This window comes from Zalophus californianus, chromosome 6 (genome assembly GCF_009762305.2).
Source record: "Zalophus californianus isolate mZalCal1 chromosome 6, mZalCal1.pri.v2, whole genome shotgun sequence".
NCBI classification, from domain to species: Eukaryota; Metazoa; Chordata; class Mammalia; order Carnivora; family Otariidae; genus Zalophus; species Zalophus californianus.
In genome coordinates this window covers 85,547,421-85,564,088 of record NC_045600.1, presented here as the reverse complement: position 1 = coordinate 85,564,088, position 16,668 = coordinate 85,547,421, and the positions used below count along the sequence as shown (strand labels likewise).

The window sequence follows — 16,668 nt, the reverse complement described above, 5'->3', positions numbered from 1 at the left end:
ACAGCAATACTTGAAAGGAAACATACAAAAACAACAGTTGCTAAGGTGGAAATATTATGGGTTATCATTTCATTTCATTTTCAAAACTTCCTGTAATGGTATATAGTCTTTATAATTTAAAGACTGTAGAAAATATAAAACAAAGGCAAGGGATTTTAACTCACCTTTTAATATTAGCTAACTCCTTCTCAGTATTCTTACTACTTGTCTGAAACAATGAAAAAGACCAAGGTACTAAGTTAATATATGTACTGAAATTTCCTTAACAGATAATTCTAAAACCTGTAAGCCCTTGCATGCGATACCTTGCTCACATTTGCCCAAGTCTGTAGAACTCTTTTAAATAGTTCACTGTCATCATCTCGATTCTCAGGAGTCATTTCTAAAGGCCCAGGAGGTAACAAAGGCTGTTATAAAAAATAAGAAAATAAAGAATGAGAAATAAAACAGGCTGATTGTTGCTCTGCCCTAGAATGTAAGTTTTTCACTACTTTACTTTCAATACCAACAACATAGGTGACACATCATTAGTATTCAAAAACCGTTGTTCAATGAATGATTGCCAGGTGTATCCTGTAAACTAATATATGTATTACCCCATTTAATCCTCATAATAATCCAGTGAATGAGATACCACATTTTAAAAAGATAGCAATGAAACTTAGAGAAGTTACCTTGTCCAAAGTTACACTGCCCAGAACAGGAGTTTCTGGGAATGCATTCAGATCAGTTCAATTTCATTACTCAGAGTAAAGTTATTATTCTATGCCAGTGTTTTTTTAAATCATAGGTTGTAACCCATGGATCATAAAATCATTTCAATATATCACAACCAGCAATGCTTTAATAAACAATGAAAGAAAAGAAAATACAAAAAGTACATCACATGCAGTAAGTGTTAAGTATCATTTCACAAGTGTTGCTTCAGTTGTGTGGCATTATTGAGTTCAATGTAAATACATTTACCATGGGTGGAGGCTTCAGAAAAATTGGAAAGCTACTCTTCCCAAGCACCGTAATTTTCAATTAGCTCCCAAAGCACCAGTCTAATTAGTACTATCATCTAATTTATAATTAAGCACTTAGATATAAAGTATTAAAAACAGTGGGTGCACTTGAATAAAAAATATCATTATAATATTATCTAAACAATAAACCTGGTAAATAAAACTTTCTATTCACTGATAGTACAAAATTATACTACAGCAAGGGGCTATCACTATTATCACATATTATACATTATTAACAACATTAATACTACCATTTATTGTTTACTTACTAAGTCCTTAACACAGTATAAAGAACTTTATAGATACTATTTCACTTAACTCCCACAACCTCCTTAAAATTTCTATACTGTTGCCACTTTAAATATGCAGATACTGGGGCTCAGAAAGGTTAAGTAATTTACCCATAATTCTATAGCAGGTAAGCCTGTAGAAATACAGAATCCAAACTAGTCTTTATGATTTTGAAGCCTTACTCATTAAACAAGAAACAGTCAAGTATTAAATTAATGAAGTACAAATTAAGCATAATTTAATGACCCTTTAGTTTCAAACATTTCAAACTTTTCAGTATTTTCTTAAGTAATATACTGTTTTTGCACTTTCTTACATTTTCATCTGCTATTAATGTTGGCTGAGTTGGGGTTGCTGGTAATGACACTCCTGAAGGATCTACTTTTAGTAATCTCATTGACCTTCTACATCCAGTTCCATTTTCTCTCTTCTTAGGCTTTTTTCTAAAGGAGTGGGGGAAAAAAACCTCAAGTTATAAAACAGTTACATATATTTGTTAATATTAAGGAGATAACTTCCAGGAATGTATCTCACAGATAAACTCACACATTACAAAGATGTATGTACATGACTACACTGATTTTAATTGAACATTTGTGTTTCCATGCTTTTAAATAAAATCATAAATGTTCGGGCGCCTGGGTGGCTCAGTTGGTTAAGCGACTGCCTTCAGCTCAGGTCACGATCCCAGAGTCCTGGGATCGAGTCCCACATCGGGCTCCCTGCTCAGCAGGGAGTCTGCTTCTCCCTCTGACCCTCTTCCCTCTTGTGCTCTCTATCTCTCATTCTCTCTCTCTCAAATAAATAAATAAAATCTTTAAAATCATAAATGTTCATCATGGGGAGGTGAAAGGTGTTAAAATAATTCATGGCATACATCTCTAAAAGAATAATATGCAACCACAGGAAGAATTAAATAGATCTTTGCATGCTGATATGACATGAACCCTAAGATATAAGAAGCAAAAACAAGGTCCAGTACATGTTGAATATACTTTCATTTGTTTTTTTAGAAAAAGGTTATGTACACACATACATTTGTACATGCTAAGATTACCTATGGAAGAATATACATGAAACTATTAACAGTGGTTTCTTCTAGAGAGAAGGCCTGGAGAACTTAGGTCTAAAATGGAAAAGATATTTAAATGTTTCATTGCATTTCCTTCCATATACTCTACTTTTTAAAATCATATACATACCCTACTTTTTTTATGCACTGTTTTTTCATTTTAAAAAAGTAGTTCAGAACTTCCAATTTCCAGTTCTACAAATAAGGAACTTGAAATTCACCACTCTGTCTTTTCAAGTAAAAAGGTGAACAGATTAAAAACTCAATAACTCTTCTAGGATCCTTAAGAGAGGCAAGGACACAATGCAAACTGCTGGCCTCAAAACTGGAGAGACAGACAAATAGAAGGAGTTGTGGCTTACTGGAACAGAAAGTCAAGAACAAAAACCACAAGGGGAACCAATCCCAAGGTAGGAAAACCTGAACTGTAACTGACCAGTTGCTGGAGGCTCAGCATGGACAAGTTAAAAACTCCAGAGTGGTCCACACAAAAACCTGCACATGAGTGTTTATAATAACTTTGTTCATAACTATCAAAAGTGGGAAGAAGCCAAGATGTCCTCCACTAACTGAACACATAAATAAACTACAGTACATCCGAACAATGGAATATTATTCAGCACTAAAAAGAAACGGGCTATCAAACCATAAAAAGACATGGAGGAACTTTAAATACCTATTACTAAGAGAAAGAAGTAAAATCTGAAAAGGCTACATACTGTATGATCCCAAATACATGACCGTCTATTAAAGGCAAAACTATGGAGACAATAAAAAGATAAGTGCTACAGTTGAGGGTGGTAAGGTCATGAACAGAGAGAACACAGAGGATTTTTAGGGTGGTAAAAATACTCTATATATTATAATGATGGATCTATGTCATTATACATTTGTACAAACCCATACAACGTACAACACCAAGAGTGAACTCTAAGGCAAACTATGGACTTTGGGTGATTATGATATATCAGTGTAGATTCATCCTTGGTAATAAATGTACCACTCTGCTGAGTGATGTTGATAATGGAGAAGGTTATGCATGTGTGGGGGCAGAGGAATATACAGGAAATCTCTGTACCCTCCTCTCAATTTTGTTGTGTAACTGAAACTGCTCTAAAAAAAGTTTTTTAAAAAAAAAAAACCCTCAAGGGGGACTCACCCCCAGTATTTTGTGAGATTATACATCCAGGAGCTCAACTAGGTCCTCCATAAATATCAGAGAAAAATCCCCTCATGCTTCCCACAGTGGGAGGGGGAAAAGAACAATTTTGAAATACACCAGAGCACTTTGTTCTTCTTAACAAGGCATGCCCTCAGGAGAACTAGTTAACCAGAGCCTAACCTGCTAGGGTATTATCAGTTTAACCTGAAAGAAAGGAAATACCCAACTCCAGCCCACTCTTACCATCCTCTCCCACCTAACAGGGGAGGAAAGAAACTAAAACACTCCTTAAGTTCACAGTCCAGAGACAAAGGCTCCCTAAAAAACTGAGACCTAATCACAGGACTATAGAACAGCTTTCTCTCCCTTTTGACACATTACTAAAGGCCTATTTACAACAGTTCCTTTTTCCTAGTACATCATGTCCAGCTATCAAGAAAAAATTACAAGGCACAATGAAAGACAAACAATGCAATTTAAAGAGACAGAGAAAGCTTCAGAACCAGACATGGCAGGGATGTTGGAATTATCAGAACAGAAATTTAAACTTTTTTTTTAAAGATTTTATTTATTTGAGAGAGAGAGAGAGATCATGAGCAGAGGGAGGGGCAGAGGGAGAGGGACAATCAGACTCCCTGCTGAGTGCATAGCCCAACACGGGGCTCAATTCCAAGACCCTGAGATCATGACTGGAGCCAAAGTCAGACACTTAACCAAATGAGTCACCCAGGCACCCCAATCAGAACAGGAATTTAAAACAACTATGATTAATATGCTAAGGTCTCTAATGGATAAAATAAAAACAATTGAAGAACAGACAGGCAATGTAAGAAGAGAGATGGAAATCCTAAGAACCAAAAAGAAATGTTAGAGATCAAAAACACTAAGAAATGAAGAACGCCTTTTTTTTTAAAGATTTTATTTATTTTACAGAGAGAGACACAGCGAGAGAGGGAACACAAGCAGAGGGAGTGGGAGAGGGAGAAGCAGGCTTCCCGCTGAGCTGGGAGCCCGATGCGGGGCTCAAACCGTGGGACCATGACCTGAGCCTAAGCGCTTAACGACTGAGCCACCCAGGCGCCCCTGAAGAATGCCTTTGATGAGCTTAATAGTGGATAAGACATGGCTGAGGAAAGAATCCCTGAGCTTAAGGATATCTCAATAGGAATCACCAAAACTGAAACGCAAGGAGAAAAAAGACTGAAAAAAACAAAATAAAACAAAACAGAAAAACAGAGGGGTGCCTGGGTGGCTCAGCTGTTAAGCGTCTGCCTTCAGATCAGGTCATGATCCTAGAGTCCTGGGATGGAGCCCCACATCAAGCTCCCTGCTCAGCGGGGAGCCTGCTTCTCTCTCTCCCTCTGCCACTGCCCCTGCTTGTGCTCTCTTGCTGTTAAATAAATACATAAAATATTAAAAAAAAAAAAAAACAGAATATCCACGAGTTGTGGGATAACTACAAAAGGTATAACATATACATAGTGGGAATACCAGAAGGATAAGGAAAAGAGAAAAACAGAAGATATATTTGAAACAATAGTAACCAAGAATTTCCCCAAATTAATGTCAGACACCAAATCACAGATCCAAGAAGCTATCCCTTCTTTGGCATTATGTGTCTTTATATTTAAAGTAGATTTCTTATAGACAACATGTTTGGGTGTTATACTTGATCCACTCTGACAGTCTCTTTTAATGGGTGCATTTAGACCATTGATGTTCATACTGAGTACTGATATATCTGGATTAATATCTACCATATTTGCATGGTAAAAACTACACCTAGATAAATAACTACACCTACAAAAACTACAAAAAAAAAAAAAAAAACGACCCCTAGGCAATTCATTTCCAAACTAGAGAAAATCAAAGAGAAAGAAAAAATCCTGAAAGAAGCCAGGAGGAAAAAAACACCTTACCTACAGGCAAACAAAGATAAGAACTACATCCATCTTCTCGTAACTATGCAATCAACAGAGCAGAGTAAAATATTTAAAGTGTTGAGAGGGCACCTGGCTAGCTCAGTCAGTAGAATATGCAACTCTTGATCTTGGAGTCATGAGTTCAAGCCCAACACTGGGCATAAAGCTTACTTTAAAAAAAAATTTAAGAGAATTTGTTGCCATTAGATGTGCCTTACAAGAAATGTTAAAAGAAGTTAGTTAGAGAGAAGAAAAACAGAGATCAGAAACTCAGATCCACAAAAAGAAAGGAAGAGCATCAAAGAAGGAATAAGGTAAAAAAAAAAATTGTTTTCCTCATTCTTAATAACGCTATCTCAAAATAACAATAGCAACAACGTATTTGGTTATGTACACTTATATATATATCTTATGAATACATATATATATATACATACACATCTATGTATATATATACTTATGTATATTTATACATGTGAAATGAATGACAACAATGATACAAGGGACAAGAAGGAAGAATTAGGATTATTTTGTTATTATAAGGTACTCACACTATACCCCACTCACACCCTGTAGTTGTACACTGTTAAGTGAAAGTGGACTTGGGTTAGTTATATATGTATATTGTAAACTCAAGGGCAATCTCTAAAAAAAGAGGGGAAAAAAGTATAACGGATACCTTAAGTAAGAAGAGAAAATGACATCATATAAAATGCTCAATTAAAACCATAAAAGGTGGGGCACTTGGGTGGCTCAGTCGTTAAGTGTCTGCCTTCAGCTGAGGTCATGATCCCAGAGTGCTGGGATCGAGCTCCGCATGGGGCTCCCTGCTCCACCAGAAGCCTGCTTTTCCCCCTCCCACTCTCCCTGCTTGTGTTCTCTCTCTCGCTATGTCTCTTTCTATCAAATAAATAAATACATCTTTTAAAAATATATATATAAAATAAAACCCAAAAAGGCAGAAAAACAGTGGAGACAAAAATAGGAACAAAAAACAAGGGCAATAAGTAGAAAATATTAACAAGGTAGATATAAATACAAATATATCAATACCCATATTAACAAATATGGTAGATATTAATCCAAATATATCAATACTCAATCTGAACACCAATGGTCTAAATGCACCCATTAAAAGAGACTGTCAGAGTGGATCAAATACAACACCCAAACATATGTTGTCTATAAGAAATCTATTTTAAATATAAAGACACATAGGGGCACCTGGGTGGCTCAGTTGTTAAGCGTCTGCCTTCGGCTCACTTCATGATCCCAGCCAGGGTCCTGGGATTAAGCCCCGCATCGGGCTCCCTGCTCAGCGGGGAGCCTGCTTCTCCCTCTCCCACTCCCCCTACTTGTTTTCCCTCTCGCTGTCTCTCTCTCTGTCAAATAAATAAATAAAATCTTTAATATATATATATGTATGTGTATATATATATATATAAAGACACATAAAGATTAAAAGTAAATGGAGAAAAATACACCATGCTAACACAACTGGAAAGAAAGCAGGAATGACTATATTAATTTCAGACAGAGCAGACTTCAAAGCAAAAAAAGTTATCAGGGATAAAGAAGGGCAATACATAATGATAAAGGGGCCAATTCTCCAAGATAACATAACATAATGCACCTAACAACAGATAATCAAACTATGTAAGGCAAAAACTAATAGAATTGCAAAAAAAAAAAGAAAAAATAGGTGCCTCTACTATCTTAGTTGGAGACTTAAACACCCCCCTGTCAGAAATGGAGAGATCCAGCAGGCAGCAAATCAGCAAGGGCACAGTTCAACTTGACATACTATCCATAAAATAGATATAACCAACATCTATAGACCAGTTCATTCAAAAACAGAATACAAATCTTAAAAAAAAAAGAAATTCTAAAAAAAAAAAAAGGCTGAGGCTCCTGGGTGGCTCAGTTGCCTTCAGCTCAGGTCATGGTCCCAGAGTCCTGGTATCAAGTTCTGCATCAGGCTCCCTGCTCCACGGGGAGCCTGCTTCTCCCTCTGCCTCTCGCTCTCTCTGTCTCTCATGAATAAATAAAATCTTTTAAAAAAAATTTTTTTTCCTCAAAAACAGAATACACATTTCCTCTCAAGCTCAGATGGAACGTTCACCAAGGTAGACCACATTCTAGACCATAAAACACACCTTAACAAATTTAAATGAAGAGAAATTTTAAAAAGAAGAAAATCATACGATGTTTGCTCTCAGAACACAAATGAATTAAACTAGAAGGTAATAAGAGAAAGATACCTGGAAAACCCAAAATACATACAGATTAAACTACAAATAACACATGGGTTGGGGCAGCTGGGTGGCTGTCAGTTAAGCATCTGCCTTCGGTGCAGGTCATGATTCCAGGACCCTAGGATCGAGACCCTCATCAGGCTCCCCTGCTTGATGGGAAGCCTGCTTCTCCCTCTCCCTCTGCCTGCCACTCCCCTGTTTGTGCTCACTCTTTCTGTGTCAAATAAATAAAATCTTAAAAAAAAACAAAACTAATTCACAGTACTGATTATATGAAAGCATTTTGTATACATTTGCATTTTTATTCTTATTTTTTCATCCCTACTTAGGTTTCCCTGGTCAAGACAATCCCAAGCTCCAGTTTCTTCTCTGCAACTTGGGGGATCCTACCACTTTTTCAGTCAGGTGCCTCATTATACTGACCCAAGGCATCCTGAATGAGATAGGGATGATTCTAAGGACCATCCTTAAGGGAAATTGAATCCTCCCTAGTTATGCTCAGGCTCATGCCCTCTCCAACACTCCAACCCTTCAAACAAGTTATTAAAACATCTTCTAGGTAATTAACTTGTCTTCTCACCTCCCCCCAGAAAAATGTAGGCTCAGTCCCTGGTCATCCATTGGAACAATCCAATTCAATGAAATAACACACAAGGAAGCCTGGGGGGCTCAGTCAGTCAAGCATCTGCCTTTGGCTCAGGTCATGATCCCAGGGCTCTGGGATCAAGTCACACATTGGGCTCCCTGTTCAGTGGGGAGTCTGATTCTCCCTCTCCCTCTCCCCCTCTCCCCTGCTTATGCTCTCTCTCTCTCTCTCTCTCTCTCTCTCAGATAAATAAATAAAATCTTTAAAGAAAAAAAAAGGAAGAAAACAATCTGCTAAATAACACATGGGTCAAAGAAGAAATCTCAAGAAGATATAAAAAATATTTTTAACTAAATGAAAATGTAAACACAACCTAAAGAATTTGTGGGATGCAGGGAAAGCAGTGCTTATAGGGAAATTTATAACAATGAATGCATATATTAGGAAAGAAGGTAAAAAATCAATCATCTAAGTTTCCAACTCAGAAAACCAGAAAAAGAAGAGCAAATTAATCCAAAGTAAGGAGAAGAAAAGAAATAATAAAAGTTGAGCAAATTAAAAACAGGAAATCACCGGGGGCAGGGGAGGGATCAACAAAACCAAAAGCCAGTTCTTTCAAAAAACCAATAAAATTTGGGGCTCCTGGATGGCTCAGTTACTTAAGTGTCCAACTCTTGATTTCAGTTCAGGTCATGATCTCAGGGTCTTGAGATCAAGCCCCACATTGGGCTCCATGCTCAGTGGAGTCTGCTTGAGATTCTCTCTCCCCTGGCCCTCCCCCTGTGCTTGGTCAGTCTCTCTCTAATAAATAAATAAGTAATTTTTAAAAAAAAAGACCAATGGGGCACCTGAGTGGCTCAGCCAGTTAAATGTCTGCCTTTAGCTCAGATCATGATCTCAGGGTCCTGCGACTGAGCCCCACATCAGGCTCTCTGCTCAGCGGCGTGTCTGCTTCTCCCTCTCCCTCTGTGATCTCTCTTGCTTTCACTCTCCCTCACTCTCACTCTCTCTCAAATAAATAAAATCTTAAAAAAAATAATAAAAAATAAAATTTAAAAAGACCAATAAAATCAATAAGCCTCTAAAAAGGCTAACAAAGAAAAAAATTATCAATATCAGAAAGAGGGGTCTCACTATAGATCCTATGGACATTAAAAAGATAATAAAGGAATGATATGAACAACTCTATGCCCACCTATTTGATAGCCTAGATGAAATGGACAATTCTTGAAAAGACTCAACTACTAAACTCACAATCTGAATTAGAAATAGATAATCTGAGTAGGCTTACACCTATTAAAGAAATTATATCAATAATTAATAACCTTCCAAAATAAAAAAGCACCAGGCTGACATAGGTTCACTGGTGAATTTTACCAAATATATAAGAAAGAAATTGTACCAATTCTCTACAATCTCTATTTTAGAGGATAGAAGCAGAGAGAATCCTACCTATCTCATTCTATGAGGCCAGCATTACCCTAATACCAAAACCAAAAACATTACAAAACAGAAAACTACAGACCAATAATCTCTAATGAGCAGATGCAAAACCCTCAACAAAATATTAGCACATTGAACCCAACAATGTACAAAAAGTATTACAAGCCACAAGCAAGTGGGATATATTCCAGGTATGCAAGACTAGTTCAACACTCAAAAATCACGTAATCTATCAAAAATTGTTCAATGTAAATCCATCACATCAATAGGCTAAAAAAGCAAAATCACATGATCCTATCAACAAATGCAGAATATGCTTTTGACTAAATCCAACACCCACTCATGATAAAAAAAAAAAAATCTCAGTAAATTAGAGGGGAACTTTCTCAACTTGATAGAGAGTATCTACAGAAAACCTAAAGCTAATGTCATACTTAAATGGTGAGAAACACCAAACTTTCCCACCAAGATCAGGTACAGGCAAGGATGTCCTCGCTCACCATTCCTTTTCAACATTATGCTGGAACTTCTAGCTAATGCAATAAGACAAGAAAAGAAAATAAATGGTACACAGATTTGGAAGAAAAAAATAAAACTATATTTGTTCAAAAGTTTCCAGGTTGGGGACACCTAGGTGGCTCAGTCAGTTAAGCATCGGCTCTTGATTTTGGCTCAGGTCATAATCTCAGGATCATGATATCAAGCCCCAAGTCGGTCTCTGCACTGGGCATGAAACCTACTTAAGATTCTCTCTCCCCCAACTCAGATGCATGCTCTCTCAAAAAATAAACAAATAAATAAATTTTTCAAAATAAAAATAAAAAATAAAAAAGTTTCCAGGTTAGTGAACACATGGATGTGCTGGGAGAGGACACACTCTGAGAGGGCATTGAAGCTCTGTACCATTTCCCCATGCCTTGCCCTATGCATCTCTTCCTTTAGCTGTTTCAAGTTATATCCTTCTATAATAAACCAGTAATCTATTAAATAAAAAAAAAAGCTGCATTTGCTCATAGATGACATGATAGTCTATGTACAAAATTCTAAAGAATGAACAAAAGAACTCCTGGAACTAATAAGCGATTATACCAAGGTTGTAGGATACAAGGTTAATATATAAAAGTCAATTGCTTTCCTATATGCCAGCAATAAACAAGGGAAATTTGTTGAAGTTAAATATATATCATTTACATTAGCACCCATACAATGAAATACTTAGGTTCAAGCCTTACAAAATATTTCCAAGATCTATATGAAGTACACTACAAAACTCCAAAGAACAAAATCAAAGACCTAAATAAATGGACAGATATTCCATGTTTACAGATAGTCAAGATGTCGGTTCTTTCCACCTTGATCTATAAATTCAATGTACTCTCAATCAAAACCCTAGCAAGTTATTTTGTGGATAGTGACAAAATGATTCTACAGTTTACACAGAGAGGCAAAAAACACAGAATAACCAACACAATATTGAAGAATGACGAAGTTGGAGGACTGACTACCCAATGTCAAGACTTACTTTAATGCTGTAATTCTTTTTAAGGAAATTGAAGCAGTAATCAAAAATCTCCCAACAAACAAAAGCCCAGGGCCAGATGGCTGCCCAGGGGAATTCTACCAAACATTTAAAGAAGAACTAATACCTATTCTTCTAAAACTGTTCCAAAAAATAGAAATGGAAGGAAAACTTCCAAACTCGTTTTATGAGGCCACCATTACCTTGATCCCCAAACCAGACAAAGACCCCATCAAAAAAGAGAATTACAGACCAGTATCCTTGATGAACATGGATGCAAAAATTCTCACCAAAATACTAGCCAATAAGATACAACAGTCCATTAAAAGGGTTATTCACCACGACCAAGTGGGATTTATCCCTGGGCTGCAAGGTTGGTTCAACATCCGCAAATTAAACAATGTGATACAATACATTAACAAAAGAAAGAATAAGAATCATATGATCCTCTCAATAGATGCAGAAAAAGTATTTGATAAAGTACAGCATCCTTTCTTGATCAAAACTCTTCAGAGTATAGGGATAGAGGGTACATACCTCAATATCATAAAAGCCATCTATGAAACACCCACAGCGAATATCCATCTCAATGGGGAAAAACTGAGCTTTCTCCCTAAGGTCAGGAACGCAGCAGGGAAGTCCACTATCACCACTGTTATTCAACATAGTATTACAAGTCCTAGCCATAGCAATCAGACAACAAAAAGAAGTAAAAGGCATCCAAGTCGGCAAAGAAGTCAAACTCTCACTCTTTGCAGATGACATGATACTTTATGAGGGAAACCCAAAAGACTCCACCCCAAAACTGCTAGAACTCATACAGGAATTCAGTAAAGTGGCAGGATATAAAATCAATGCACAGAAATCAGTGGCATTCCTATACATCAACAAGACAGAAGAAAGAGAAATTAAGGAGTCGATCCCATTTACAATTGCACCCAAAACCATAAGATGCCTAGGAATAAATTTAACCAAAGAGGCAAAGGATCTGTACTCAGAAAACTATAAAATACTCATGAAAGAAACTGAGGAAGACACAAAGAAATGGAAAAACGTTCCATGCTCATGGATTGGAAGAACAAATATTGTGAAGATGTCAATGCTACCTAGAGCAATCTACACATTCAATGCAGTCCCCATCAAAATACCCATCCACTTTTTTCAAAGAAATGGAACAAATAATCCTAAAATTTGTATGGAACCAGAAAAGACTCCGAATAGCCAGAGGAATGTTGAAAAAGAAAAGCAAAGCTGGTGGCATCACAATTCCGGACTTCCAGCTCTATTACAAAGCTGTCATCATCAAGACAGTATGGTACTGGCACAAAAACAGACACATAGGTCAATGGAACAGAATAGAGAGCCCAGAAATGGACCCTCAACTCTGTGGTCAACTAATCTTCGACAAAGCAGGAAAGAATGTCCAATGGAAAAAAGACAGTCTCTTCAACAAATGGTGTTGGGAAAATTGGACAGCCACATGCAGAAGAATGAAACTGGACCATTTCCTTACACGACACACAAAAATAGACTCAAAATGGTTGAAAGACCTAAATGTGAGACAGGAGTCCATCAAAATCCTAGAGAAGAACACAGGCAGCAACCTCTTCGACCTCAGCCACATCAACTTCTTCCCAGAAACATCACCAAAGGCAAGGGAAGCAAGGGCAAAAATGAACTATTGGGACTTCATCAAGATAAAAAGCTTTTGCACAGCAAAGGAAACAGTCAACAAAACCAAAAGACACCCGACAGAATGGGAGAAGATATTTGCAAATGACATACCAGATAAAGGGCTAGTATCCAAAATCTATAAAGAACTTCTTAAACTCAACACCCAAAGAACAAATGATCCAATCAAGAAATGGGGAGAAGACATGAACAGACATTTTTCCAAAGAAGACATCCAAATGGCCAACAGACACATGAAAAAGTGCTCAGTGTCGCTCGGCATCAGGGAAATCCAAATCAAAACCTCAATGAGATATCACCTCACACAAGTCAGAATGGCTAAAATTAACAAGTCAGGAAATGACAGAATTTGGCAGGGATGGAGAAAGGGGAACGCTCCTACACTGTTGGTGGGAATGCAAGCTGGTGCAGCCACTCTGGAAAACAGTATGGAGGTTCCTCAAAAAGTTGAAAATAGGGCTACCATATGATCCAGCAATTGCACTAGTGGGTATTTACCCCAACAATTCAAATGTAGGGATCCAAAGGGGTACGTGCACCCCAATGTTTATAGCAGCAATGTCCACAAAATCCAAAGTGTGGAAAGAGCCAAGATGTCCATCGACAGATGAATGGATAAAGATGTGGTATATATACACAATGGAATATTATGCAGCCATCAAAAGGAATGAGATCTTGCCATTTGCAATGACATGGATGGAACTGGAGGGTGTTATGCTGAGCGAAATAAGTCAATCAGAGAAAGACACGTATCATATGACCTCACTGATATGAGGAATTCTTAATCTCAGGAAACAAACTGAGGGTTGCTGGAGTGGTGGGGGGTGGGAGGGATGGGGTGGCTGGGTGACAGACATTGGGGAGGATATGTGCTATGGTGAACGCTGTGAATTGTGCAAGACTGTTGAATCACAGATCTGTACCTCTGAAACAAATAATACAATATATGTTAAAAAAAAAAAAAAGAAGATAGCAGGAGGGGAAGAATGAAGGGGGGAAATCGGAGGGAGAGACGAACCATGAGAGACGATGGACTCTGAAAAACAAACTGAGGGTTCTAGAGGGGAGGGGGGTGGGAGAGTGGGCTAGCCTGGTGTTGGGTATTAAGGAGGGCACGTTCTGCATGGAGCACTGGGTGTTATACACAAACAATGAATCATCAAAAACTAATGATGTAATGTATGGTGATTAACAATAAAAAATTTTTTAAAAAGCTGTAGTTGTTTTTAAAGACAGTATTGTACTGATGAAAGAATACACAAATCAATGGTACAGAACAGAGAGCCAGCTGATCTTAGACAAAAGAGCAAAGGCAAGATAATGAAGCAAAAATAATCTTTTCAACAAATGGATAACCACATCCAAAAAAAAAAAAAAATCAATCTAGACACAGCCTCTAACCCATCACAAAATTAACTCAAAAAAGATCACATATCTAATGTAAAATGCAGAACTATAAAATTTGTAGAAGACAATAAAAGAAAACCTAGGTGACCTTGGGTATAGCAATGGTTTTTAATTAAAATACCAAAAACACAATCGGTTAAAGAAAAAAGTGATGAAGTAAACTTCATTAAGATTAAAAAACTTCTGCTCTGCAAAAGACACTACCAAGAGAATGAGAAGACAAGCCACAGACCGGGAGAAAATATCTGTACAAGACACATCTGATAAAGGACTGTTATCCAAAAAATACAAGGAACTCTTAAAACTCAACAAAAATAAAACAACTGAATTTAAAAATGGGCCAAAGACCTTAACAGATAGTTCACCAAAGTAATACACAGACAGCAATAAGCATATGAAAAGATGCTCTACATCATGTTATCAGAGAAACAAAAATTAAAAGAACAATGAGATACCAATACACACTTATTAGAATGGCCAAAATCCAGAACACTGACAACACCAAATGTTCGTGAAGATGTGAAACAACAGGTTTAAGATCACAGTTTCTTATTTACCGTGGTAACCATTTTGCATATTATAAAGTTGAGTTCAACAATACATCATGGTGTAGGCATTGCAAATCAAATCTTTTACCTTTTGGATTCAGGAGGCTGCCTCTTCTTTATCATTTCACGGAACCTTGCAGCTGACTGCAAAATACACAAAACATACATGTAAAGATACTACCTTATAAAATATTAAGTATGCTGCTTTATCAACACTAAACTAAGATCTATATAGGAAATAAAGATCCTTAAAATATGATACCTGCTCTTGGTAACAGACAAGAGACAAATAAACCATCAATAATAAAAGCAAGTAAATAATACCATCTAAAGGACTGGGGCACCTGGGTGGCTCAGTTGGTTTAAGCATCAAACTTGATCTGGGCTCAGGTCTTGACCTCAGGGTCATGAGTTCAAGCCCCACATTGTACTGACATTCTGACAAGGTATCAGAAAGTACTGACATTCTGATACCTTGGACCAGGTTGCTAATGAGTTTACATGATTGAACATTAAACATTTAATCAAATATACTATTATAAATTAAAAGGTTTAACTTCTACTACAGGCAATCCTACTTTGATATTCTCCAGAAAAGTTATATTACACTTCTATAAATCAAATTATAATTTCTGTTAACTAAAATCAAAATCAGAGATACTTTGTCTAAATTTCTGATGAATTTTCAAATTTTAATGACTTAACAATATAATCCCTTATATTAAGTCACCCTCCATTCCCTCAAGATGCAAACAAATGCTGAATATTTGGGAATGTGTAATCAAAGAAATCAAGCAATTTTTTAATAAAGCCAAGGGCTTGTTACAGTTTGAAAGAAAATATCACATACCCTCCTGAAGGGCTATCCCACACACAGAAGTTTTACCCACAGTGTAAAGACGCAATGTAAATTACACATTTAGTTATAATGACTATAAAACACTAGCATACATCTGGCCATTTATCCTTTTTTTTAAGATTTTGAATTTATTATTATTGAAAGATTTTATTTATTTATTTGATAGAGAGAGTGCAAGCAAGGGGCACTGGCAGACAGAGGAACAAACAGGCTCTCTGCTGAACAGGGAGCCTGACGAAGGGTTCGATCCCAACTGAGCCACCCAGGCACCCCTGGCCATTTATCCTTAAAGCTCACTATATAAAGCATATTTCCACCTATTCTCTAAGATTTTTCAAAAAAAGAGGGGCACCTGGGTGGCTCAGTCAGTTAAGCGTCTGCCTTCAGTTCAGGTCATGATCCCAGGGTCCCTGTGTCTAGTTCCCTGCTCAGCAGGAAGTCTGCTTGTTCCTCTCCCTTTGTCCCTTTCCCCACCCCAACTCGTGCTCTCTCTCTCTCCCCACCCCCCAATAAATAAATAAATAAATCTTAGGGGGAAAAAGGATTAAAAAAAAAAAGCTTGTCCTCTCACTCCTCTACCACACATCCCTCAACCCATTCCTCCTACTTCTCCTTTATCCTTTACAGGTAAAGCAACCACTTGGAACATACTCTGTTCCTCAGAATCCAAGACAACCATTCATAAGACACCATTATCTTATGCACCAACAAAAGGGAGGAAAAGCTGCCAGTTATAGTTTCAAGATGTCAATTTCAAAAACATTAAAATGAAAAAAATGTCTTAGAATCAATAAAATATTTGGTAACTCTTCCTACAAAATGCAAAACTCAGTCCTAATTTTACCCTCCCTTATCTGATGTTTGAAACCTGATACTATGAGTATTTTATTGACCTACAGGCA

At 37.1% G+C, this 16,668-nt stretch overlaps 1 protein-coding gene across 6 annotated transcripts in view; it reads right to left on the bottom strand.

The window, feature by feature from the left end:
* WDR76 (WD repeat domain 76) overlaps nt 1–16,668 on the bottom strand; it is a 60,907-nt gene that overhangs the window by 26,473 nt on the left and 17,766 nt on the right. For 5 of the 6 annotated variants that reach the window (XM_027569525.2, XM_027569520.1, XM_027569523.1 and 2 more), the window contains 4 exons: nt 14,996–15,051; nt 1,618–1,744; nt 306–407; nt 165–208 (listed from right to left, as the gene is read on the bottom strand). In XM_027569525.2, the coding sequence (XP_027425326.1) occupies nt 165–208; nt 306–407; nt 1,618–1,744; nt 14,996–15,051 (329 nt within the window). The remainder of the gene's footprint in view (nt 1–164; nt 209–305; nt 408–1,617; nt 1,745–14,995; nt 15,052–16,668) is intronic. The other variant, XM_027569521.1, reaches the window with a different exon arrangement.